The following is a 26,425-nucleotide window of genomic DNA, read 5'->3' on the forward strand; positions in this document are numbered from 1 at the left end:
TGGTTCAACTTAATCTAAACTGGGTGGAAGAATCTTGAATGATACAAGGAAATGTTTTTCAACCTCTATCGTGTGAAGTGCTATAGAAGACAGAGGAGGCACATTCACATCTGGGCCACCCTGTACCTGACCCAAAGGTCCTACACAGGTTAGAAGACCAGCAGTCAAGGTGCTTCAATGTATTATGCTTGGGAAGATTGGAGAAGAAGTGGGAATAGGGGTAGATGGCTTGAAGAGAGACACTGTTTCACTGGGATTAATACTGAGTTGATTTCAGGTCTTTGCTTCTTATAAAATTGGATCACTTTCCAACCTTACCTCTACCATCTAAAAGTTCAGTGAGACACTTTGCAGTGTTTCTGGGCCTTTTCCCTCATGCATGTTTAGCACCAGCCCCAACTGAACTCACCCTGTTCAGATCCAACACTCAGGTGTCAGTGGTGAGGAAATCAATATGTGGTTCTGAAGAGCAGAGAGCCAGGAAGTCTGCAGTTGTGAAGAAAGGAATAGTAGTGAGAAGTGCAGCATTCCAACTGATTAGTAGCCTGTCATGGGTGGGCGACAGCCTTCCTAGGTGAACCTGTTCTGTGTCTTCTCATCTAGAACACTTAAGTTCCCTCTGAGAATAGCCTGGAGCAAAGGTGTCTAATATCAAAGCCTCCCTTCTGGGTACAGAGGAATGACAAGGCTCTGGGGAGGGGTAAACTGGAGACGGGTAATCTGAACTTATCAGGAAACAATCAGAGATCTAGCTCCTAAAGTCACTTCCCTAAAATCTTCTGGGGAAAATCCCACAGATGACTAGGCTATGTTCAATGAGAACTTCAATGGAAAACAAACAAAGAAACCCCAAACAACAAAAACAATAAAACTCCTCTGGTTTTGTGGACTGTGGAATCTCCATTAAGCGGGGAGAGTATGTAGTCAAAGGTGCAATTTGTGGATAAACTGGGGTCCCTGAATTGTTTCCTATCAGTGCACCTAAGCCAGCTTGGTTGAGTTTCTTACAGGGCCACCTTATTATCGGATAGTCATGAAGGGTAGCAGAGTTTTCCACTCCAAATGATACCTTTGGGCATAAGGATAATTTTGAGCTGGTGATTTTTAAGAAACCACCAACACAGGAGAAGCTCTGAAACCAGAGTCTAAGTTAGCCTTTTTTATAGGAACATTTCCATTAATAAAGGAAATTTCCTTTTGTAAGTTTATCTCTCTCCTAGTATCAGAAAGAGGAGCATGACTCTACAAATCACAAGAAACTCTTATCAACAGAAAGAAAGAGAGGAAGGAAGGATGGAAGGAAGGAAGGAAGGAAGGAAGAAAACCTCTTATCCATGGACATAAATATACCTCACAAATATTACCAGTGTTTGCTGGGTTTTTCCTGGCAAGCTCCATAACACTGGCCCACCCCAACCTCATTCCAACATCTTCCTTTTGTCCTTAGCTGAAGATGGTATTCAAGGTGGTGGACGGGATGGGGGTTGCTTCATGAGCACACTAGGAAGGCGTTCACATTAGTTGTGTCCTTCCACAATGTCAGCTTTAATCAATCATAAAGCAAAGTTAAATCAGAATTATAAACCAGGTTCAGGATTCCAAGCTTAATGACATTTAACCATATGACTCAACTTGGCTCCTTACACAGCACACAGAGCAGGTCAGAAGAAAAACCACAGCACAAAGCAGATAACAGAAGGATGTAGTAAGTTAATGAACCAAACTTGAAGTCAGTCTGTGGGCACACAAGTTGAAATAAGGTCTTGGTCAGGTCCTGGCAGCTCTGGGCACTCACTCCTTCCTACGTTCCCCCAGGGAAGGATCTCAGTTCTGTCTGCAGATTAACAGGGTAGAGCCTTTGGGAGCAGTGGTCTTTTCAAGTGGTCTCTGACATAGAGGGGTAAGGTCTGAAGAGTCTGACAGTTTGCTGTCAATCCTCCCCTTTCTAAAGGGATTGCATTGGTTTCAGGACCCTGCAGACCTTTTTTTGGTTCTGTTCCTTATTAGTTCTGGGAAGTCAGCTGACACCGGTCCCAGGGAATATCTCCTAGCTGCAGCACCTTTAACTACTGTGTCATCACTTGACACAGGCCCCTGCTTGACATAGGTTTCCACCTGACATGAGAGACTCTATCTTGCTCTCTACAGGTTGTCTCAGATCTCACTCCATATATCCAACTACCCTTTGGTATTTTCGGGTAAAAAAAGGAGAGTAAAAAGACAGGAATTCTGGGCAAGTTCATGTGATCCACTGAAGACCTAAATCATGCAGTGACTCAGTGAGTGCAGAGAGAGGCAGCAGAGAGAAGCTAGGAGAGCTAACCTGTGAAGGAACAAGCTCAGAGAGAGATCCACAGGTGTCCAAGGCATCCTATTTCACAGTGTATTACAGTACTTCAGGCAGGAGTTCTGAGAATCTAAGGAAGCAATGCATATGAAAGTAGTTTTGTAAAGAATAAAGTGTTAATGTTGATCTATATTACTCATAATATCATCATAAGGTTATTCTACCCCAGTCATTGCCAGTTTTGACTGGTTAACCCAGTGTTTCTGAAATAAGTGTGATATTCTACTTTTGATGTGGAAGACAAATAATTGAGAACCCAAAACAGACATCCAACAATTCAACTATGAGCTCAGCCATAAGCTCTAAGGCTTCTCTGAAATGAAGCCATTAGAAAGTACCCTAAACTGACTGGTAGGAATATATCCATTTATATCTACAGAAATCAACTACCGAAGTAGCCCAGGCAAGTCAATTAACCCTGGTTTCTGAGAGCTGTTTAGTGGGTCTCCTTCCTCAGAGTTCTACCAGCTTCTATAACAGACTCTGCTTGGGTTGTGGCTTCTAGTTTGAGTTATAATTTTTTCTAATTCTAATTTGAGTTTGTAAAGAGATATTATCCCTTGAATATAAATTTAAAATCATTTGTTAATTATAGTCTTTCTTTGAACATTTTCCTTGACTTTAACTCCTTTCTATTAATTCCTTGATATTTCCTTTTGTTAACAATCATTCAACTTATTCAGTGTTTTGGTCCAAATGTTTCTCAAAACCATAATAATACATAAATGGCCTCATGCAGACTATAATAATGTCTTAGGGTGTCTTAACCTGGAATCCATGGGCTTCCAAAGACCCAGGGAAGGAACTGATAGAGTCATGAACGGGTATGAGGTATTAACCTCAAAAAATAAAACTACCAGTTATTTTACCAGCAAAAATGGGCTTATTCAGGAATAGCAGAGAACTGCAATCAGGGACAAGCAAGCTACAGCAGAAGTGTAGGCAAGTGCCTGAACAAAGAAAAGGAACACTTTTTCTAGAGGAAAGGAAAAAGTTTGGAAGGCTTTATAAATAGAAAGTCCCTGGAGTAACAGGGAGTTGGAAGTGTGGTAGTTTTGCTTTGGCTGGGTTGTGACAGAATCAGTTGGCTGGACTGTTCCGGAGCAGGGTGGAGAAGCCTATCTTCCTGCTGAACTAATAAAGTAGTTTGCCTTGCAAAGTAGTATTTTCCTGATGTATCTGTAATTGGCCTGAGTGATAGGACAATAGAGCGCCTCGGGCTGGTCCCCACCGCCATTCTAAACCAGGTTTCCTTTTATTAATTTTCACAGGAGGGGAAAAAATTAACATCTTTATTTTCACTGACCTGCCACTGAGATTTAACAATTTCTTCACTTCTGGAGGCAATTAGCTGGCTCAGTCGGAGTATACAACTCTTGGTCGCAAGTTCAAGCCCCACATTGAGGAATCTCCACACTGTTCTCCAAAGAGGCTGCACCAACTTGCATTCCCACCAACAGTGGAAGAGGGTTCTCCTTTCTCCACATCCCCTCCAACACATGTTGTTTCCCGGCTTGCTAATTTTGGCCATTCTAACTGGTGTAAGGTGATATCTCAATGTGGTTTTAATTTGAATCTCCCTGAGGGCTAGTGATGATGAACATTTTTTCATGTGTCTGATAGCCATTTGTATGTATTCATTGGAGAAGTGTCTGTTCATATCTTCTGCCCATTTTTTTATATGATTGCCTGTTTTGTGTGTGTTGAGTTTGAGGAGTTCTTTATAGATCCTAGATATCAACCTTTTGTCTGTACTGTCATTTGCAAATATCTTCTCCCATTCTGTGGGTTGACTCTTTGTTTTCTTGACTGTTTCCTTTGCTGAGCAGAGGCTTTTGATCTTGATGAAGTCCCAAAAGTTCATCTTCGCTTTTGGAGACATATCTTGAAAGAAGTTGCTGTGGCTGATATCGAAGAGATTACTGCCTATGTTCTCCTCTAGGATTCTGATGAATTCCTGTCTCACGTTGAGGTCTTTTATCCATTTTGAGTTTATCTTTGCATACAGCGTAAGGATGTAGAGGTGACTTAAATAAATACAACTTTAAAAAAAAGAGAAAGATTTCTTTCTGTCAGTGGTCTTTGTGAACAATGCCTCAATGGTCATAGATGTGTGGATATCTCTTTGAGATCTTGATTTCAGTTCCTTTGTATAAACCCCCTGAAACCCCCTGAAGTGGGATTGCTGGATCATATGGTAGTTTAATATTTTTTACACAATTTATGTATTTATTGTGGGAGGGGAGAGGCAGAAGGAGAGAGAGAGAATCCCAAACACAGAACCGGAGAGACTCCATGTTATACTCATCTTTTCATTGGAGTGCCAGGGGTTGTTCAGCAGATCCCTGGGGAATTAACAGACACATATGCATACCTTAGCTCAACTTGCAGGATGGAAGTGAAATTATCTAAAGCAATAACGCAGATATTTGTGTTCACCACAAGACAAATGAATTTTGTCCAGCAGAGAATGTAATTTTCTATAAACCATTATCACATTTGAACTGTTTTTACCATGTACAGTTTTCCTCATTATTAATTAACCAGCCAAATAAAAGAGGTTTATTTATATATTTATTTATGACATGGGGTTTTTTTTTTTAAGATTTTATTTATTTATTTGACAGAGAGAGATCACAAGTAGGCAGAGAGGCAGGCAGAAAGAGAGAGAGGAGGAAGCAGGCTCCCTGATGAGCAGAGAGCCCGATGTGGGACTCGATCCCAGGACCCTGAGATCATGACCTGAGCTGAAGGCAGTGGCTTAACCCACTGAGCCACCCAGGCACCCTGACATGGGTTTATTTTTAAACTTTCATGATAGCCTCATGTTTTACTTTTAGAAAAAATTAAAGCTTAAATTTCACAGTTTTACAGGTGTTGTTTCTTTGCCCTGGAATACTCTTTCTAACCTCATCTGTTTGGTTACTTAACCATCTTTCGAGGCTGTGCTCAGATATCCTCTCCTCTGAGCTTTCCCCTTTAAGGCACAGGACTATGTTTCAGCCTTCATTTGTCCAGCACCCACTGCATTCTATTACAATTTTTAAGTTACATTATGATTATACAAAAGTGTACTTGAAGAGTAAATTCAATTTGAAAACTTCAGATCTAGGGTCCTAGATGGCACAGTCGGTGAAGCCACAAACACATTCGTCCTTTCAGCCAAGTCCCCGGTCTCAGGGTTGTGAGATCGAGTGCTCAGTGGGGAGTCTGCTTGGAATTCTCTTTCCCTCTCCCTCTGACCCTCCTGCTCTGCTCTCTCTCTAAAATAAAAATAAATAAATCTTTAAAAAAAAAAAAAAAAGAACCTTCAGATCTGCTGTCCCCGTGCTTTGCTCTTTACTACAGCTCCTTGAGGCAGCATGGCTCTTACTAAATACACATTCACACAGTGGCTTTCCCTCCTTCCTTCTAAATGGGCTAGAATTCCTTCTATCCTTAGACCTACAGCTTTCCTACAATAAGACTACTGGGGGAAATAAGAACGTGTCCTCCTGTGTCTGGAATGGAAATTTAGGAATGTGACAAAGAGCACCACAAGCTCAAGAGAGAGTCATTTTTGCTAGGACAGGTCACCAGGCTGGGGCTTCATACGGATCAAACTATGCTTTCAACCTCCCCAGAAATGTCATCTCAACTGGTGGTAAGTCAGGAAATTTCTCATCCACACCAAGGAGATAATCTCCCACATGGGCTCTTTCCATTCCCCAAAGGAAGAGGAGCTCAGTGGCTTGATAAGCACCCTCTGTTCTTCCCCCTAAAGAAAAGTGACCTCATCTCAAATAATCCTTTCTTTTATTTTGCTAAAATTTCCTTGCCCCACAGCCCTGCCTTTTTGTAAATCTCCTCTGAGCTCCTTTCTGCCTGTTAGGTGGAATGCTGCCCCATTCATGAATCACTGAATAAAGCAAATTAGACCTGGAAATTTGCTCAGCTGAATTTTTATTGTTTAATTTTGCATTTTGATGATAAGACCAGGCACTTGGTTCCTGGACTTGTTTTGAGAACATAAAGCAGCACTATACTTAAACTCATCATATTATGGACTTACCTTCACATTCTGTTTTGATCCCTGTTTAAATTACATTTCATGCACTTCTTAAACCCTGTGCATGATTAATCATTATCTTTGCCCTTTTGACTCTACCCCTTGTTTGTACATTGACGTTAAGAATCTGATGGGAAACAGATGATAACTTTTGTCTTAAAACTACCTGATGCATCAAGTCCCAAATGCCACCTCATTTTCTAGCAGAATGCTACCTCCAGACTGTTTCAAGTTCCCCCTCAGTTCCCTCAAGGTTTCAAAAAAGCCCTCCCCTTCCTCTCTTGTGTTCACCTCCTTCCCAAACTTCCCCAAGCTGTTCCTAATCTCAACAGGGCAAAGGAACTTTGGGAATGATACCCTGCCTTCTTGTTCGGCCACCCTTCTGATAATAAGAAAAACTTTCTTTGCTTTCAAACCAGTGTCCACACATTGGCTTACTGCACATGGGGGCACAGACAAGTTTGAGTTCAGTCCAAAGGTTGGCCAGGACATTCTACTAGCTGGTAAAACCAGGATTCTTCAAGAATTGAGGGGAAGGATTCAAGAATTATAAAATGCAGGGGCATTTGGGTGGCTCAGTCAGTTAAGTATCTGACTCTTGATCTCACTTCAGGTCTTGATCTCAGCGTTCTGAGCTTTAAAAAAATCTTAAAAGAATTATAAAGTGCAGAAAGTTCACAGAAGCAGATGGCATAGAAAATTTCTCAATATGGAATAAAGAGCAAAGATAGCATAGCAAGTTCTCTCTCCCTATATCCTTTCACACCCACTCACCACTAGGAGTATGGATATAAACTAATGTGTTATGTTTACTGGGAAATCAATGTAGGAGTATTTATAGAGTAGGTATAATTTTGATTCTTTAGTATCTTCTGGAAATGTCTGTCTTTGAATAAGACAGTTGAATAATATCTTTGTTTTGGATAATGCTGACTCCTCTGATATGGGTTATACAATGTGGACACTAAAATATGAAATTTTGCCAGTCTATTGCTACTTTAATATCAATTACTTTGAGTCCAGTAGTTGTAGTTAGTAAATGAGTTCTAACTAGTTTTAATGGTATTTTTGGTAGTTATGTGCATATGTGTGCTGTTTATATTTTAGCCACTAAACCAAAGGCCATACAATTCTGTGATAATTTGATAAAAACTATTGACCTGCTGTCTAAAAATGGAAACAACAAGATGTATTCAAACAATTTCAGTGGGTTCACAAACTTCTTGAAGTCCTCAGGTTAGAAGCAACTATTCTAGAAAACTTGATCCCTTTGAGTGCTTGGACATTGGCTTTTTCATCCTTATATCATTGCTTACCATAGCATTTACACACAGTAGACATTCTACAAATGTTGTGTATTTGTACTTATTCACATAAGTGAATGCTTGAACAAATGAATGAAAATGAGAAAAAAATGTAACCATATAAAGTAGGGCATGCTAAGTACCAAAAGTGTGGTATGAAGGGATTAGGAGGGAGGAATCACCAGGAGCTGGAATCTAGAAGCTTCTTGATGGTCTGAACTGACCCTGGGATGTAAAGGCTGGACAGACTCTCACCAAGCAACAACAAGCAAGAATGAAGTTTCAGTGGTTGGAATGTGTATGGTATGTTCCTGGAACTGTCAGTGGCTAGGTATGATTGATATGAAGAGAACAGGTGATGTGAGTGATAGGAAACAAGGCTAGACAGGTGGGCAGAAGTCAGGTTATGGAGATTGTGACATATGCTGTGCTAAAGAAAGTTGATGTTTCCTGTAGGATAGGCACCTTGTATGCATGGCAGGTCCCAATATTTGCCAGGAACAAGTAGAATGACCTGCCTTATCCACACTGTGGGATTACAGTCCCTCTTCACCTCTCCCCTTTTTCTTAATTTTTAAATTTTATTCTTACAATTCATTTGGCTCTGTTTTTCTGTAGTGGCTTCCTACCACTCTGTATTTTGCCAGAGTGCATTGCCTGGGTCCTAGTTGACATTTTGGACTCTGTTCATTTGCCCACCCATCATTCTATGGAAAAAATGCCAAGAAGGAGGAACTCACATACAATAAAAAGTGAAATAGTGTTCTCTGCCACAGAGCTAATCAATGTGGATATAAGTAAAATGTCAGAGATAGAATTCAGGATAGCAATCATAAATTCAATAGCTAGGCTTGAAAAAAGCATTAGTGATAATATAGATTCTTTAAGGGCAGAAATGAGATCCAATCAGGCCAAATTTTAAAATGTTATGAATGAGATGCAGTCTAAATTGAATACTCTAACAACCAGGGTAAATGAGGTAGAAGAACAAATTAGTGATCTCAAAGAAAAGCTGATTGAAAGGAAAGGAAGCTGAGGAAAACAAAGATACATAACTAGTAGTCCATGAAAAAAAGGCTTGGAGAGATTAATGATGCCATGAAACATTCCAATGTCAGAATTACTGGAATCCCCGAGGGGTGGAGAGAGCGAGAGAGAGGGCTAGAAGATATATTTCAGCAAGTGATAGCTGAGAACTTCCCTAATCTGGGGATGGAAACAAGAATTCATATCCAAGAGGCAGAGAGAACCCCTCCCAAAATCAATAAAAATAGAAACATAGAAACATCCTAAGAGTAGCCAGGGAGTGGAGTTTCCTTACATATAGAGGGAGGAACATAAGAATAATATCAGACCTATTCACAGAAACCTGGCAAGCCAGAAAGAGCTGGCAAGATAAATTCAGTGTACTAAATGAAAAGAACATGCAGCCAGAAATACTTTATCCAGCAAAGCTATTATTCAGAACAGATGGTGAGATAAAGGACTTCCGGGACCAGCAGAAATTGAAAGAATATGTGACTTCACAGATATACACAGAACATTCAATCCTAAAACAATGTAATACTCATTCTTCTTGAGTGCACATGAAACTTTCTCCAGAATAGACCACATACTGAGTCACAAATCAGGTCTTAACCAACACCAAAAGACTGAGATTATTCCCTGGATATTTTCAGACTACAATGCTTAAAATGGGAACTCACCCCAAGAAATTTGGAAGGAACTCAAAAACTTGGAGGTTAAAGAGCATCCTGCTAAAGAATTAATAGATCAACCAGGAAATTAAAGTAGAACTTAAACAATCATGCAAACCAATGAAAATGAAAACACATCAGTTCAAAAACCTGTGGGGTACTGCAAAGGTTGTCTTAAGAAGGAAGTACATAACCATCCAAACCTCTCTCAAAATTTTAGAAAAATCCCAAATGCACAAGCTAATTTTACTCTAAAGGACTTGGAGAAAGATCATCAAATAAAGCCTAAACCAAGCAGGAGAAAATGAAGATTAGAGCACAAATCAATGAAATAGAAACTAGAAGACTAGGAGAACAGATGAACGAAACTAGAAGCTAGTTCTTTGAGAGAATTAATAAGATTGATAAATCTCTGGCCAGCCTTATCCAAAAGAAAAGAGAAAGAATTCAAATTAATAAAATCATGAATGAGGAGATATCATGACTATACCAAGGAAATAGAGACAACTGCTAGACATTATTACTGACAGCTATATGCCAACAAACCAGGCAATCTGGAAGAAATGGATGCTTTCCTGAAAACCTATAAACTGCCAAGACTGAAACAGGAAAAAATAGACAATCTGAACAGACCAATAACCAGCAGAGAAATTGAAGCAATAATCAAAACCTCCCAAAAATCAAGAGTCCAGGGGCAGACAGCTTCCCAGGGGAATTCTACCAAACATTTAAAGAAGGAATAAAACCTAGTCTACTGAAGTTGTTTCAAAAGATAGAAATAGAAAGAAAACTTCCAAACTTGTTATAAGAGGCCAGTATTACCCTGATCCCAAAACCAGACAAAGACCTCATCATAAAGGAGAATTACAGACCAATAATCCTGATGAACAAAATACTCAACAAGATCCCAGCCAATAGGATCCAACAGTACATTAAAAGGATTATTCACCATGACCAGGTGGGATTTATTCCTGGGAAGCAAGGGTGATTCAACATTCACAAATCAGTCAACATGATAGATCACATTAACAAGAGAAAAGAACCTTATAATTCTCTCAATTGATGCAGAAAAAGCATTTGACAAAATACAACATCCCTCCCTGATTAAAGCTCTTCAAAGAATAGGGATAGAGGGAATATACCTCAATATCAGAAAAGACATCTATGAAAAATCCATAGCAAATATCATTCTCAATGGGGAAAAACAGAGCTTTTCCCCTAAAGTCAGGAACATGACAGGGATGCCCACTCTCACCACATTTGTTCAACATAGTCCTAGAAGTCCTAGACTCAGCAATCAGAAAACAAAAAGAAATAAAAGCATTCCAGTTGGCAAAGAAGAAGTCAAACTCTCTCTCTTTGCAGATGACATGATACTTTATGTGGAAACCCCAAAAGACTCCACTCCCAAATAGAACTCATATAGCAGTTCAGCAACATGCAGGGATACAAAATCAGCTGCATTTCTATACACTAAGAATGCAACTGAAGAAAAAGAAATTGAGGAATCAAATCCATTTACAATAACAACAAAAACCATCAGATACCTAGGAATAACCCTAACTAAAAAAGTAAAGAATCTATACTCTAGAACCTATAAAACACTTATGAAAGAAATTGAAGAAGACACAAAGAGATGGGAAAACATTCCATGCTCATGGATTGAAAGAATAAACATTAGGAAAAGGTTTTTGCTGCCCAGAACAATCTACACTTTCAATGCAATCCCTATCAAAGTACCATCGACATTTTTCACAGAGCTGGAATTAAACAATCCTGAAATTTTTATGAACCAGAAGAGACCCCCAATCGCCAGGGGAATATTAAAAAGAAAACCAAAGCTGGGGGCATCATATTGCCTCACTTCAAGCTATGTTACAAAGCTTGTGCTTATCAAGACAACATGGTATTGGCACAAAAACAGACATATAGATCAGTGGAACAGAATAGAGACCCCAGAAATAGACCCTCAATTCTATGATCAAATAATCTTTGACAAAGCAGGAAAGACTAGCTAATGGAAAAAAGACAGTCTCTTCAATAAATGGTGCTGGGAAAACTGGACAGCCATATGCAGAAGAATGAAACTGGATCATTCTCTTACTCCATACACAGAAATAGACTCAAAATGGACGAAAAACCTAAATGTGAAACAGGAACCTATCAAAATCCCAGAGGAGAAACTAGGCAGTACAATTCAACACTGGTCTCTACTCTTCTTTCAAGACATGTCTCCAAGGGCAAGAGAAACCAAAGCAAAAATGAACTTTTGGGATTTTACCAAGATAAAATGCTTTTGCACAGAAGATGAAATAGTCAACAAAACTAAGAGGCAACCCACAGAATGGGAGAAGGTATTTACAAATTACATTACAGATAAAAGGCTGGTATCCAAGATCTATAAGGAATTTCTGAAATTCAACGCCCAAAAAACAAGTAATCCAGTGAAGAAATAAGCAGAGGGGGTACCTGGGTGGCACTGTTGGTTAGGTGGCTGCCTTCAGCTCAGGTGGTGATCCCAGGATCCTGGGATCGAGCCCCACATCAGGCTCCCTCCTCAGTGGGGAGTCTGCTTCTCTCTCTGCCTGCAGCTCCCCCTGCTTGTACACACACACACACACACACACACACACACACACATACACACACAGTATCTCTCTCTCTCTCTGTCAAATAAATAAATAAAATCTAAAAAAGAGAAAAAGGAAAGAAAGAAAAGAAATGGGCAGAAGACATGAACAGACAATTCTCCAAAGAAGACATACAAATGGCTAACGGACACATGAAAAAATGTTCAACATCACTAACCATCAGAGAAATAAAAATCAAAACCACAATGAGATATCACCTTACACCAGTTAGAATGGCAAAAGTTAACAAAACAGGAAACAACAAATGTTGGCAAGGAAGTGAAGAAAGGGGAACTCTCTTACACTGTTGGTGGGAGTGCAAGCTGGTACAGCCACTCTGGAAAAGAGTACGGAGGTTCCTCGATATGTTAAAAATAGAGCTACCTATGACCCAGCAATTGCACTACTACGTATTTACCCCAATGATATAGATATAGTGAAAAGAAGGGGCATGTGCACCCCAATTATCTATTAGCAATATCCACAATAGCCAAACTGTGGAAAGATCTAAGATGTCCTTCAAAGGATGAATAGATAAAGAAGATGTGGTTCATATATGCAATGGAATAGTACTCAGCCATCAGAAAGGATGAATACTTATCATCTGCATCAACATGGATGGAACTGGAGGGGATTATGTTAAGTGAAATAAGTCAAGCAGAGAAAGATAATTATCACATGGTTTCACTCATATATGGAACATAAGGAATAGTGCAGAGGACCATAGGGGAAGGGAGAGAAAATTGAATGGGAAGAAATCAGAGAGGGAGACAAACCATGAAGAGAGTCTGGACTCTGGGAAACAAACTGAGGGTTACAGAAAGGAAGGCAGTAAGCAGATGGGTAATGGGTGATGGGTATTAAGGAGGGCATGTGTTGTGATGAGAACTGGGTGTTATACACAACTAACGAATCGTTGAACATTACATCTGAAACTAATGATGTACTGTACATTGCCTAATTGAACATTATGATATAAATAAGCAGAAAATTTATCTTTTGAACAGAGAGACAGTTTCAATCTTATACCACTGTACTTTTAAATACCTTTATTTTAATCTTAGTTTATTATGACCACACCTAACATTCCTTTCCAAAGATTTTCCTTCACAAGCCTTCCACAACTTTCTTTTGCATTCATATTTTGTCTCAATCCATTTCTCTTCAAACAACCATCTTATTTAGGACAGAAGCACCTTCTTTTACCTTTGACAAAAATACATTCCCATTCCTTATATCTTTCTTACATGTCTCCTGCTTTTCTACATACAGAGTTGTTTCGTGTTATTTCCATCAGTCTTAATTACATTTAGCAGAATTTTGCACTCTTAGACACCTTTGTCTCTAGTGAAAACTAAGAAGTAAACTAATTGTGAACTGTTACACCAAAACTTTTTAGATGGCAAATTTGTGAATCAGTTAAGCACAAAGCATGTTTACCAATAGACTCAAATATCCTTAGTTTTTTGTTTGGTTTTGTCGGGGTTTTTTGAAACAAGTAGTCAAAAGCACAAACCTACATTCCGTACTTAATGCTTTAACACTTTATCCTATTTGGAAAAGACCTAGATGTCCAATGAATTTAATCCCATTTACCATCCAAGCAAAAGTTTAAAGTTTCAGATTATCAAAGACTTTGAAATCTTTCTTAACGATTACCATGAGAACTTTCATGAGACAGACAAAATTAACCATCATTTTGGGTCATTTTTTTAATAAGAAATTACAACAGAGATAACATGAGCTTATTTGACCTTTAGTAAACCTTGCTAGAATAAAAGTTTCACACTTAATGTTGATAACTTTAAAGACATGTCTATCTTAATTACCAAAAAACTTAAATAAATTAGTTTTAATACTGAATTATTTTCCACCTGGATCCTCTTTTAAAAGTCTACTTGCTCCCCACTGTCAATTTTTTTTAAAGATTTTATTTATTTATTTGACAGAGAGAAATCACAAGTAGATGGAGAGACAGCCAGAGAGAGAGAGAGGGAAGCAGGCTCCCTGCCGAGCAGAGAACCCAATGCGGGACTCGATCCCAGGACCCTGAGATCATGACCTGAGCCGAAGGCAGTGGCTTAACCCACTGAGCCACCCAGGCGCCCCCCCACTGTCAATTTTTAGTGGAGATACTGGTGGAGAAATCTGTAGTGGGTGGTGTTAGGTTCAGGGTGTGCTCTTCTTTACCCCTTGATAGTGAGGGGGGGAAGGGGGAGCCAATGGTGCAGGAGGCACCAAGGATAGTATAGGAACAAGCTATGCAGGCTGTACCCAAGATATTGCAGAAACAGGAGGAGGGGGGCAGAGAGGCAGAGAGGCAAAGTGCTGCCAGAAGGCAGAGAAAAGGTTCCCAGTTCTAGAGCTCAGCAGCTCCAACGCTGGAGCAAACGCCATGTTTTCCCACCAGGGGGGAAATAGGCAGTCCATGTTGGGCCAGAGAAGACTAGGAATTTCCTCAAAACAGAGTTTCAGCAGCTGATTGATAATATTCCTTAAAATCCCCATCAGGAGGTAGACTAACCACAGTTGGCTCCAGTTAATGGCTTCCCATTAACCTGGGAAATGAATGAATGAGGGAGAAGCCCCCACATTTATTAGGAGGGACAGTGAGAGATAAAGAGAGTCAAGAATTCCCTTTCTCTGGGAAAGACTGTGTTTCCTCCAGCAACCTAGATTTACTTGGAGGAGGCCTGTTTAGAAAATTATCCAATTTTTCAGGAAGGATTTTACTAGCCAAATACATTCTGCAAGAGCCTTTAGGTCTGGATCCTGATTTAGAGGCCTGAAAGCCTGGATAGACCTAGGGTGCCTCTGTCTATTTGCCTTGTTTTCTGCAGAAGAGATCTAATTGATAGATCCCACTGTAGCCATGCAGTGTACAGAAGATCAGTCCTTTCCTAAATTTTGCAATCCAAATTGTTTTCAGTGGGTTAAGAAGACATGAAAGGAGAGTCTTTGGGGAGTGAAGAAGAAGCCCACAGAGTCCACACTCCTGAAAAAGTAGAGAAGGTCCAAAATCCCACCCCTACCCCCATCCTCCACCCCCGACTCCTGGGTGGCATCCCACAACAGGATATGTCAGAGGCTCTGTGTGTCAAAAGAGACTGGAGGCATCTCTCAAACAAAAGATTGCTATTGATCACATTCTGCCTTATAAGGAAGGCATTCCTGCCCTAAAAGTCCCCGGGGAAAGATACTGGCCCCCTTCCTTTCCCCATGATGTCCCAGGCTACAGATGCTTGCCTGGTGAATAAACCAAAATACTGTGCCATCCTATGCCTCAAAGCTGCTTTATTGCCCTGCCATTTTTAATTCATGGAGAACACTAGAAAAGTTTTACAAGGGGAAATTACCCAATTTTGTAACTTGAGTATTTAGTAGAGGACATTGATGGAAAAGAGGAAAGATAGAAATCCACTGTGGCCTAAGTGACATTCCAACACATGTAATCCATATAGCCAACTACCCTAGGAAATGGTCCCCATTTGGGTTTTAATTCCATTGGATACTGGTTTGGGGCAGCTCCCTGTGGAGTTCCCCCAGCCAGAAGTGACCAGGGATGTGGAAGGAATCACATTAGATGAATCAGGAGGAAACCTCACATGGGAGTTTTAAAATTGGCAGCCGTCCCTGGTGACTTAGGTGGCTGTCCCATGCCCAACACAGCTTTGTTTAAGGACAGGAATAAAGAGAGGGCATCAAGTTTCTAGGTCTTATTACCATCCCGGCCACGGGACTAACTTGCAGACAAAAGAGAGGCTTTCTCCTCCCCATAGAGTAGCCAGGGGCTAAAGGTTTACTGCCTGAGCAATTGACATGAAAATTTTCCAGTAAAGCCAGAGAGCCCCTGAAGGGAAGTAAAGGAAGGGAAGAGAAGGTTTTCACCAAGTTTGCACTCAAGCTCAGATCCAGATGAGCAGATTCAAACCCCCAAGTCTGGATGCCAGATGATGGGATTTTGGAATATAGGTGAGGTTTGGTGGGGTGAGGTCCAGAGCCAATGGCCAAGAAAGAATTCTTGAGATGTCTTTGGTGCAAAATGATGGTTTTATTAAAGCATGGGGACAGAAATTGTGCACAGAAAAAGTTGCTGCACCAGGGTTGTGAGGGATCGCTGATTATATACTTGGGAGTTGGGGGAGGTAAGGAAAAGGGAGATTTCAAAAAGGATTTTGAAATGTTAAAGAAGACTCAAAGGATACCAGAGGCCCTGATATTGTCAAGTAAAGTTTTTCCCTCTAACAAGGCATTAACATTAAGGAGATATTGGGTGCTTCCTGGAAGAATATCACTCATATCCCACCAGGAGTGGGGAGGTAGGGAGTTTGCAGGGTGTCAGCTTGTGCTTTGTCCTTAACTAGCCTTCTGCTCCCTCAGCAATGACACAAGCCAAGAGCAGAGGCTTAACAGCTTAACCCACTGAGACAGTCACATGCACCTCAGCCAAACTTATTCCCTGTCCTTCAGTGTCTAAATCCACTAACTGTTCCAAAACAGCATTATTTCTGTAATATTTCAGTATTTAGGTAAGACAAGAATGTTTTTAGTTCCCCAATGCTTTTTTTTTCCTTGATCTATGCTTTATCACTATGCATTCCAATAGATCATGGGAGAAGTGACTCCAAGGCTACAGTGGATCATTATCCCTACTAGTACTTATATTTAAAACGTTATCTGGGGGCACCTAGGTGGCTCAGTCATTGAGCTTCTGCCTTCAGCTTGGGTCATGATCCCAGGGTTCTGGGATCAAGCCCCGCATCAGGTTCCCTGCTTGGCAGGAAGCCTGCTTCTCCCACTCCCACTCCCCCTGCTTGTGTTCTCTCTCTCACTGTGTGTGTCTCTCTCTATCAGATAAATAAATAAATAAATCTTTTAAAAAATAAAACATTATCTGATGAAATAGGGAAACCAATAGTAGAGATGCATGATACATCAGTTCTCAGGGTTAAAACCTGTGTGTGAAGTACTATCAAGCAAACATAGACCATGGCTTCTAGGGAAATACGTAAAAGCCTTGAACAGAGTTTGAAGGGATGATGAACTTTCCTCCTCCAAAGTCCAAAAGACACAGGGGTGAGGGAAGTGGCAGAAGCCTTGGGTTGCTGAATAACCTCAAAGGGCACCTGGGCCCAAATAGTTCTCCTGAGAATGCTGGTAAATGCAATCATGATGGCCCCAGGCTGACAATTTGTGAAAGGGATCCCAAACACACACATCAAGGTCATTACAATGCAACAGAAAGTGATTTTATTGCTGAGAACACAATGCAACAAAGCTTGGCAGAAGTTCCAAGATTAAAAATAGGGGGCCCTCTTCCCTATTCCCTTCCTTCAAAACACACAGAGCTCCAAAGTGGAAAAGAATCCTGTTTATTTTTGTCTCAATTCTGGTCTTGAATCTTGGTCCTCTAATTCTCCCAGTCCCCTTCTTCTTTCTTCTATGGGAACCATGGAAATCAACAAAGGAAAAGAAAAGCAGAAGAGACCATAAAAGAACAAGTACCAAGGGAGAGAGGAAGTAATGGGAACCTTGGAAACCCTGGCATTTTTTTTTAAGATGTTTATTTATTTATGGGACCATGACCTGAACCAAAGGCAGATGCCCAAGGACTGAGCCACCCAAGTACCCCTGGAAATCTCAGTCTTAATCTAAGTGCACAGGAACTAGAGGATAGGGAGGGTCGCCCAGCTGAGGGGGGTTACAGGCAACAGTGTAGAACTGGTTCTGGGGAGTAGTACTATAGCGGCAGTTGGGATATGTCCCTCCAGTGTGACTGCAGTAAGTCATGCCAATACGATTTGCACTCTGGTGGCAGTTATTCTGGCCATTCTTGCAGGTCCTGTTGGGCAAAAGACAGGTAGCAGCCACGTTCTGGAAGGTGTCATGCAGAAAGGTGTTTTGAGGCTTACAGCGCTGATTATAATTATTGACACGACGCATTGCCATGTTGCATTGGACAGGACCTGTACTTATATGCTGAATGGCAAACCATTGAGCCCTGGTTGGGGGTTGAGCCCAAGCACCAAGTGGATGCACTGGCCCCCATGATCCCAGCAGCAACAGGAGGAGAGGAAAGGGTCCCAGAAGATCCAGCATCATCTCTTCTGTGTAGGAAGAGGGAAAAAAGTGAGAGAATGATAATAGTAGAGGTCATAAGAGCAAAATGATCATTTATAACCATGCCTTTTAAGATTTCATTGGTCCCTTTCTTGTTGTTTAAACCATCTTCTTTCTGATGTGAGTCTTAACAATTCTAAGAAGGACCTGAAGCCCAGGGAGGAGGAATGTGAGTTAAGATGACCTTTTCTCTGACTGGCAAATCCCATTCTTCTCTTTGTCCTGGGCTTATGCAAAGAGAAACTTGTTTATTCCCTCCTCCCTCCTGGAATATATCTCCTCCATCTATGTGACCTGGACCTTCTGGCCATTGTCACGGCTCTACTCTCCCCAGCCCCCAGGCTTCTTCTCTTACCTGGTCTCTTTGTTGGGGCTCTGGCTGAGGACAGAGGCCGTGATTATTCCCAGGCCCAGAGACTTTTGTCTGCTGTTCCTCTGCCAGGTATGCAAGCGTGGAAGGGTTCTGAGCCCTAGGAAAGAGGAAAGGGAAACCTAGGGCTTGGAAGATGCCCTTCTTGTGCACAGAGCGGATGAGACCCACACCCTCCAACTCACTGTTTAAAGCCAGTATCCCTTCAGATGCAGGAAGACCAAGCCTCCTTAAAGGAACAAAGGAGAAGTGATAACTTCCTCAAAGAAGTTTTGAGGAAGTACTGACTTCCTGATATGGGTGGAGAGCTTCCTTCCTGATCTTAAGCTTTAGTGTTTTGAAGCTTTATGGTTTCAGTTCTTTAAGAGAAAACACACCATGAAAATTTGATACGGTGATTGCCATTTATCTGTTAATGATTTGAGTTCCAACAACAAATTTGAATGAATTAATTTACATGCAATTTTACTGGGCCAGATACTGGGCTACTCAGATTCAGAAGCTCATGACCCAATGAAAGAGATTATCAGATAAATAGACAAATACATTGTATACAATAACTATAAATAGCTCTTTCAGCTGTGGTGGAGGAGATGCTAAGGGGCTATGAGGACCTGGTAGAGATAAGGCCACAACACTGAACTGAGTTTTGAGGATTAATTAGAAGTTAGGTGAAGAGAATGGTAAGGGCATCTCAAAGAGGGAGCTGATGAGGGAGCAGAAGGCTTGCTAAGGACAGAGCTGGGCTGACAACCTGCAACTTTGAATAAGATCAATATGGAGAACACTGCAAAACTCTGATGAAGGAAGTTTAAGAAAATGTAAAGAAGTTTAAGAAAATGTAAAAAAATGAGGAACTAGTCCTTGTCCATGCTGAAGGAAAGCAGACTATGTCATTCCAAACTATGGTTCTTCGACATAAAAATTATTTTGCACTGAAGACAGTTAAGAATCAGTAAATGCAGAAAAGTTTGTCCCTTTTTTGCCTAAAGGCAGGAAATAATTTTTTTTTTTTTCCTGGAGACAAACTCTTACCAGTCAGAGGTGGTACCACAGGAATCTGCAAACAAACCTTGTTAAATGAGTTCTTTTCTTTCTAGTTACTTCTTCACCATTTACTACCCATAGACCAAACCCCTTTATCTTGTGAATTCTTCACAAATGTACGTGTTCTTTGTCTAAAAGGCACAAATGCTTCCTACTCTGGCACTTCTTCAGGTCTTCATTCTCTTGTGAAGAGAATGAACATGTAAAAATTTATCAAATTTGTATGCTTTTCTCCTATTCATTTCTGTCAGTTCAATTTTCAGACCCAGCCAGAAACCATAAGAGACCTAGGAAAACAGTTTCCTCTCTTATAGTGATATGCATTATCAAAACCCCTAGAACTATATAATGCAAAGAATTGATCCTAATTAAATTGTGGACTTTAGTTAATCATAATCAATATTGGCTCATCAATTATAGGAAAAGGATCACACTAAAGCAAGAAGTTATCAACAGGAAAACTGTAGGCTGCGTGGATAGGAGAGAGGGGAAAGGAGAAACATATGAGAATTTTCTATGCTTTCTCCCCAAATTTTCTGCAAACCTAAAACCGTTCTGAAGAATTAAGCTTACTTAATTAAAACAAAACAAACTGTCTCTGCCTAGTCCTCATCCACCCTTTTCTACAGCCACACACACCCCACTTCCCTCTGCAGTCCCACAACTTGACAGCACCCTGAGCCTACTAGAAGAGGAAAACAGTATCAGATTACCCCTGTGCCTGGTCAGGAGTTCCCAACCCTGACCCCTCTCATCAGAAGCGCCTAAGACTTTTAAGAAAGCCTAAATTCAGGGCGCCTGGGTGGCTCAGGAGGTTAAGCCTCTGCCTTCAGCTCAAGTCATGATCTGGGGTCCTGGGATTGAGCCCCAAATCTGGAGCTCTGCTCAGCAGGGAGCCTGCTTCCCTCTCTCTGCCTACTTGTGATCTCTCTCTGTGTGTCAAAGAAATAAAAATTTAAAAATCTTTAAAAAAAGAAAGAAAGAAAAGAAAGACTAGATTCCAGGTCTCCTGAAACAGACTCTTTGCATGTCTGTGTTTGATGAGCTCCACAGTGAATCTCATACCCATTCCTAGTGGAGAACCATTTTTCTTAGCTGACACTGATTTTTCACCCAGTGCTCAAGTTCTCAAGACTGGCCTTCTGCCTGATTCCTAAAACAAAGCTTCCACTTGTCTTAATTCAGGCAGGTGAATGACTGTCTTGCTACCCCAAGTAAAGTGCAAGACAGATTGCAGAGGACACAACTGGGAGAGTCTACCTCTCCTCCCTATCTCTCTTTATCGCCACACTTACAAGTGTAGGGGAGGAAAAATATCCATTCCTTCTACCCTTCTAAGTTCTCAGCTGGGCCCCCATAACAAAAGAACAAATTAACAAGAGAAAAGCATGCACATTTATTTCACATAGGTTTAAGTAACAGGGGAAACTTCCTAAGGTAAGGAAGCCCCCAATGAAGTGGTCAAACCTGTGTCTGTATGCTAGGTTTGATGAAAGGTGGAAAGATGTGGTAGAATAAAGTGTATGAGCTAAACCCTCTTCCAGGAAGGTTTTATGATCTGCTTCAGCAAAGGTCAGTAAGTCCTTCGTACCTCTGTCCTTTCACAAATTTCTTCAGCTTAAAAGATTGAATTTGCCAAGTTTCCACGTTCTGGAGTAGCATGTCCTGAACTCTGTCAGAAGCACCCTGTGATAGGAATGGACCCTGGTGGTTGGCTTAGTCCTTGTTCCAGCCCTACAATCCTAAAGCAAATTCAAGGCATTTGATGTGTTCATTGTGGGGTCTCTGATGAAATACGTCTGTGTCTTCTGCACACTGCTGCCTGGCTGGAAGGAGATTAGTCAAAGGCCTGCTATTTGGTCTGTTCCTTCTCTAGACTTTTATATGCTTGCTGAATGGAAAAAGAATAGTGTCAAATTCTTGTCACTGAAATAACAGAAGATTAGTATCTTTACCCAAACAAAATTATCAGCCATATTCAGACCTCTTAGAACACTCCCTTTTCTCTGGTTGCTGAGGTCTTTCTGTGTCAGGCACCTGACAAGGTAAGGGTCAGAACAGTGAGTCAGAGACTGATGCTACCTGATGAGCTCCACGTTTAGTTTTGTAAGGTTTGTGAGGTTTAGTTTTATTTTGTGAGGTTTAGTTTTATTTCTGCAGAGCTACCTGATTGTCAAAATGGCCTCCAACCCTTAGCCCATTCATCAATTCGGACATGTAATGTCTTTTACTTTTTGTCCAGTTGCTAGGTCAGACTATCTTATGACTCCCTTCTTTTCACGCCCATCATAAGGAACTCTATAAGTTGTAAGTTTCCCATATCTGCTGAGGAGAAAACTATCCACAACTTGGAAGTGGACCAAAGAGATCATATTGTGTCCTTTCACTGGGGTGTCAGGGGTTGTTCAGCATTTCTCCAGGGGATGAGCTGCCACTACAGAGGTGTATACCTTGGCTTGACTTGCAAGATACAAATGAAATTGTCCAAACTGATAAGTGCCCAGATAGTTCCTGTTCACCACACTGCACATGAATTTTGTCCAGCAGAGAATATAATTTTCTGTTGATGTGTAACTCTTAATCTCAGGAAACAAACAGGGTTTCTGGGGGTGACGGGGGGCAGGATAGGGTGGCTGGGTTATGGACACTGGAGAGGGTATGTGCTATAGTGAGTGCTGTGAAATGTGTAAGCCTGATGATTCACAGGCCTGTGTCCCTGAAGCAAATAATATATTGTATGTTAATTTTAAAAATTTTTAAAGAGTATAATTTTCTATAAGCCAAGATCACATTTGAACTGTTTTACCATGTTACAGTTTTCCTTATTATTAATTCACTAGCTGAATAAGTAGGGTTTATTTATGAGTTTATTCAATGACCTGAGTTTATATTTAATCTTTCATGATAGCCTCATGTTTTACTTTTAGAAAAATTAAAGCTTAAATTTCACAGTTTTACAGGTGTTGTTTCTTTGCCCTGGAATACTCTTTCTAACCTCATCTGTTTGGTTACTTAACCATCTTTCAAGGCTGTGCTCAGATATCCTCTCCTCTGAGCTTTCCCCTCTAAGGCACAGGACTATGTTTCAGCCTTCATTTGTCCAGCACCCACTGCATTCTATTACAATTATTAAGTTACATTATGATTATACAAAAGTGTACTTGAAGAGTAAATTCAATTTGAAAACTTCAGATCTAGGGTCCTAGATGGCACAGTCGGTGAAGCCACAAACACATTCGTCCTTTCAGCCAAGTCCCCGGTCTCAGGGTTGTGAGATCGAGTGCTCAGTGGGGAGTCTGCTTGGAATTCTCTCTCCCTCTCCCTCTCCCCCTCTTGCTCTGCTCTCTCTCTAAAATAAAAATAAATAAATCTCAAAAAACAAACAAACACATGGGGCACCTGGGTGGCTCAGTGGGTTAAAGCCTCTGCCTTCGGCTCAGGTCATGATCCCGGGGTCCTGGGATCGAGCCCCGCATCGGGGGGTCTCTGCTCAGCAGGGAGCCTGCTTCCTCCTCTCTCTCTGCCTGCCTCTCGGCCTGCTTGTGATCTCTGTCAAATAAATAAATAAAATCTTAAACACACACACACACACCTTCAGATCTGCTGTCCCCGTGCTCTGCTCATTACTGCAGCTCCTTGAGGCAGCATGGCTCTTACTAAATACACATTCACACGGTGGCTTTCCCTCCTTCCTTCTAAATGGGCTACAATTCCTTCAGTAACCAAATTGACTTCTATCCTTGGACTTACAACTTTCCTACAATAAGACTACTGGGGGAAATAAGAACGTGTCCTCCTGTGTCTGGAATGGAAATTTAGGAATGTGACAAAGAGCACCACAAGCTCAAGAGAGAGTCATTTTTGCTAGGACAAATCACCAGGGTGGGGCTTCATACTGACCAAACTGTGGTTTTAACCTTCCCCAGAAATGTCATCTCAACTGGTCAGTTAGGAAATTTCTGGTCCACACCAAGGAGATAATCTGTCACATGGGCTCTTTCCATTCCCCAAAGGAAGAGGAGCTCAGTGGCATGAGAAGCCCCCCATTCTTCCCCCTAAAGGAAGCTGACCTTGCCTCAAACAATCCTTTCTTTTCTTTTGCTAAAATTTCCTTGCCCCATAGCTCTGCCTATAAAAGCCTTCCCTTTCCTATAGCTCTTTTGAGCTCCTTTCTACCTGTTATGTGGGCTGCTGCCCCATTCATGAATCATTGAATAAAATGAATTAGATCTTGAAATTTGCTCAGCTGAATTTTTGTTGTTTAATTTTGATTTTTTCCCCAAAAGGTCCAACTTTTTTTTTAAAAGATTCTATTTATTCATTTGTCAGAGAGAGCATGCATGCACAAGGGGAGGGGACAGAGGGAGAAGCAGGCTCCACACTGAGCAAAGAGCCTGATGCAGGACTCAATCCCAGGACCCCGGGATCCTGAACTGAGCTGAAGGCAGACATCTAACTGACTGAGCTACCCAGGCATCCCTAATTTTGAATTTTGATAATGAGGCAGGACACTTGGTTCCTGGGCCTGTTTTGAAAGCATAAGCACCACTACACTTAAACTAGGTGTATTATGAACTTAGCTTCACATTCTGTTTTGTTCCCTGCTTAGTCATGTTTTACACACCTCTTAAGCATTGTGCATGATTAATTATCATCTTTGCCCTTTTCACTCTACCCCTTGTTTGGACATCGATGGTAAGAATCTGATGGGAGAGTGCCTGGGTGACTCAGTGGGTTAAGCATCTGTCTTCAGCTCAAGTCATGATCCCAATGTCCTGGGATCAAGTTCTGCATTGGGCTCCCTGCTCAGTTTGCTTCTCCCTCTCCCTCTGCTCCTCCCCCTGCTCATGTTCTCTCTGTCTCCCCCACTATCTCTCAAAAAAATAAAAATCTTTAAAAAAAATTTCTTTTGGTTGCAAATCACCACAAATTGAGCTACCACTATTTAGTTACCCTAAGGGGAATATATTTTAAATCACTGTAGGAATGGGGTAGGGATATTTTGAATGAATCTTTGAGTAACTACATTATGAAAAAATAAAGAAGGATCAGTCTTGGGAAAAAGCTGGATCCTTGAGTGAGCTGGAGACCAGGGCCCAATGGGCATGAATCCACTCTAAATTTTTTTCTCTTAAAATCCTTGAGATGTAGCAATTGGTTGGGTTTTGGAAATGACAGCCAAGAAAGAACTCTTGAGACAACTTTTCATGAGAAAAAAAAAAAGACAAATTCATGCAAATTCTTGAGACGTCTTTCATGCATTAAAGTATGAGGACAGGACCCATGGGCAGAAAGAACTGCACTGGAGTCATGAGGAGTGGCCCATTTTATACTTTCTAGTTGGGAGGAGGTTAGAGATACTGTTAGTCTCTAGGGAATTTGGGAGCAAAGTTTCTAGGACCTTCAGAAGACTAGCTGTTTTAGGAAAAGGTCATTTATCGTAAGTATATCTCTCTTTTAGTACCAGAAAGAGAAAGATGACTCTATAAATCATAAGAAATAATTTTTAAATTTTAAATTCAATTAGCCAACATATAAGACATCATTAGTTTCAGAAGCAGAGTTTGGTAATTTATCAGTTGCAAATAACACCCAGTGCTCATCATACCACGCACCCTCCTTAATGCCCAGCACCCTGTTACCCCATGCCCCCACCAACCTTTCTTCCAGCAACCTTCAAGGAAACCTTGTTTCCTATGATTAAGAGTCTCTCATGGTTTGTCTCCCCTTCTGATTTCTTCCCATTCAGTTTTCCCTCACTTCCGCTATGATCTTCTACACTATTTATTATATTCCACATATAAGTGAAAATATATGATAATCTTCTTCCTCCAATTGACTTATTTTGCTCAACATGATACCCTTCAGTTCCAACAAAGTTGAGGTAAAAGGCAATATTTCAACTTTTCTGATGACTGGGTAATATTCCATTGTGTATATATACCACATCTTCTTTATCCATTCATCTGTTGATGGACATCTGGACTCTTTCACTAGATTAGCTATTATGGACATTGCTGATAGATATATTGGGGTGCAAGTGCCCCTTCGAATCACTACATTTATGTCTTTGGGGCAAAGACCTAGTAGTGCAATTGCTGGGTCATAAGGTAGCTCTATTTTAACTTCTTGAGGAACCTCCATACTGTTTTTCAGAGTGGCTGCACCAGTTTGCATTCCCACCAACAGTGTAAGAGGGTTCCCTTTTCTCTGCATCCTTGCCAACATTTGTTGTTTCCTGACATTTGTTCATTCCAAGACCCTGGGATCATGACCTGAGCCATAACAGACTGTCAGACTGAGCCACCCAGGAGCCCCAAGGGGAAATGCTCTTATACATGGTTTCCAAAGAATTTTGATTGAGTTGGTGCCAGAAAACTCATCTTGGCTAAACATAATTTGTTGCTAAGACAATCACTATGAAAAGTCCAATAGATATTGTAGCAAGTTGTAAGTGTTCCCCCTGAGATCTTAGAGCCTTTTTTTGGTTTGGCCCAGTTCAAAATTCATGATTCCACCCAGGGAAGATATGCATAAGGACCACCTCCTTAATGACCTCCCTGTTTCATTTTAAACCCCCTTGACATAAGGACTTAATTTTTGTTTTGGAGTAAACTCTACCCCTAATGTGGGGCTCAAACTCATGACCCTAGGATCAGTGTCACCTGCTTTATCAACTGAGAAAGCCAAATCCCCATAAATGACTTTATTTTATTTCACCTTTCATAGTGGACAGAGGGAAATTGTTGTTTTCTGTTTTTTAGTCAGAATGTTCTGTTTATGCCCAGAACTTCCCTTCAAAGCATATTAGTAACAATGCCATACTGGTGTATAGTCTCCTGATTCTCTCCTTGGATGGGAA

General features: G+C 40.9%; 1 protein-coding gene across 3 annotated transcripts in view; it reads right to left on the reverse strand.

Moving 5' to 3' along the window:
* Positions 1-17,253: 17,253 nt before the first annotated feature.
* Positions 17,254-26,425, reverse strand: part of LOC131999586 (ribonuclease K3-like) — a 33,421-nt gene continuing 24,249 nt past the window's right edge. For 2 of the 3 annotated variants that reach the window (XM_059372418.1, XM_059372416.1), the window contains exons 2-3: positions 18,502-18,616; positions 17,254-18,133 (exon numbers count right to left, since the gene is read on the reverse strand). In XM_059372418.1, coding sequence (XP_059228401.1) covers positions 17,673-18,128 — 456 coding nt within the window. In that variant the 5' untranslated portion in view covers positions 18,129-18,133; positions 18,502-18,616 and the 3' untranslated portion in view covers positions 17,254-17,672. Of the gene's footprint in view, positions 18,134-18,501; positions 18,617-18,701; positions 18,790-26,425 lie in introns of those variants that run through there. The other variant, XM_059372417.1, reaches the window with a different exon arrangement.

The sequence above is a fragment of the Mustela nigripes genome, chromosome 13, assembly GCF_022355385.1.
Source record: "Mustela nigripes isolate SB6536 chromosome 13, MUSNIG.SB6536, whole genome shotgun sequence".
NCBI classification, from domain to species: Eukaryota; Metazoa; Chordata; class Mammalia; order Carnivora; family Mustelidae; genus Mustela; species Mustela nigripes.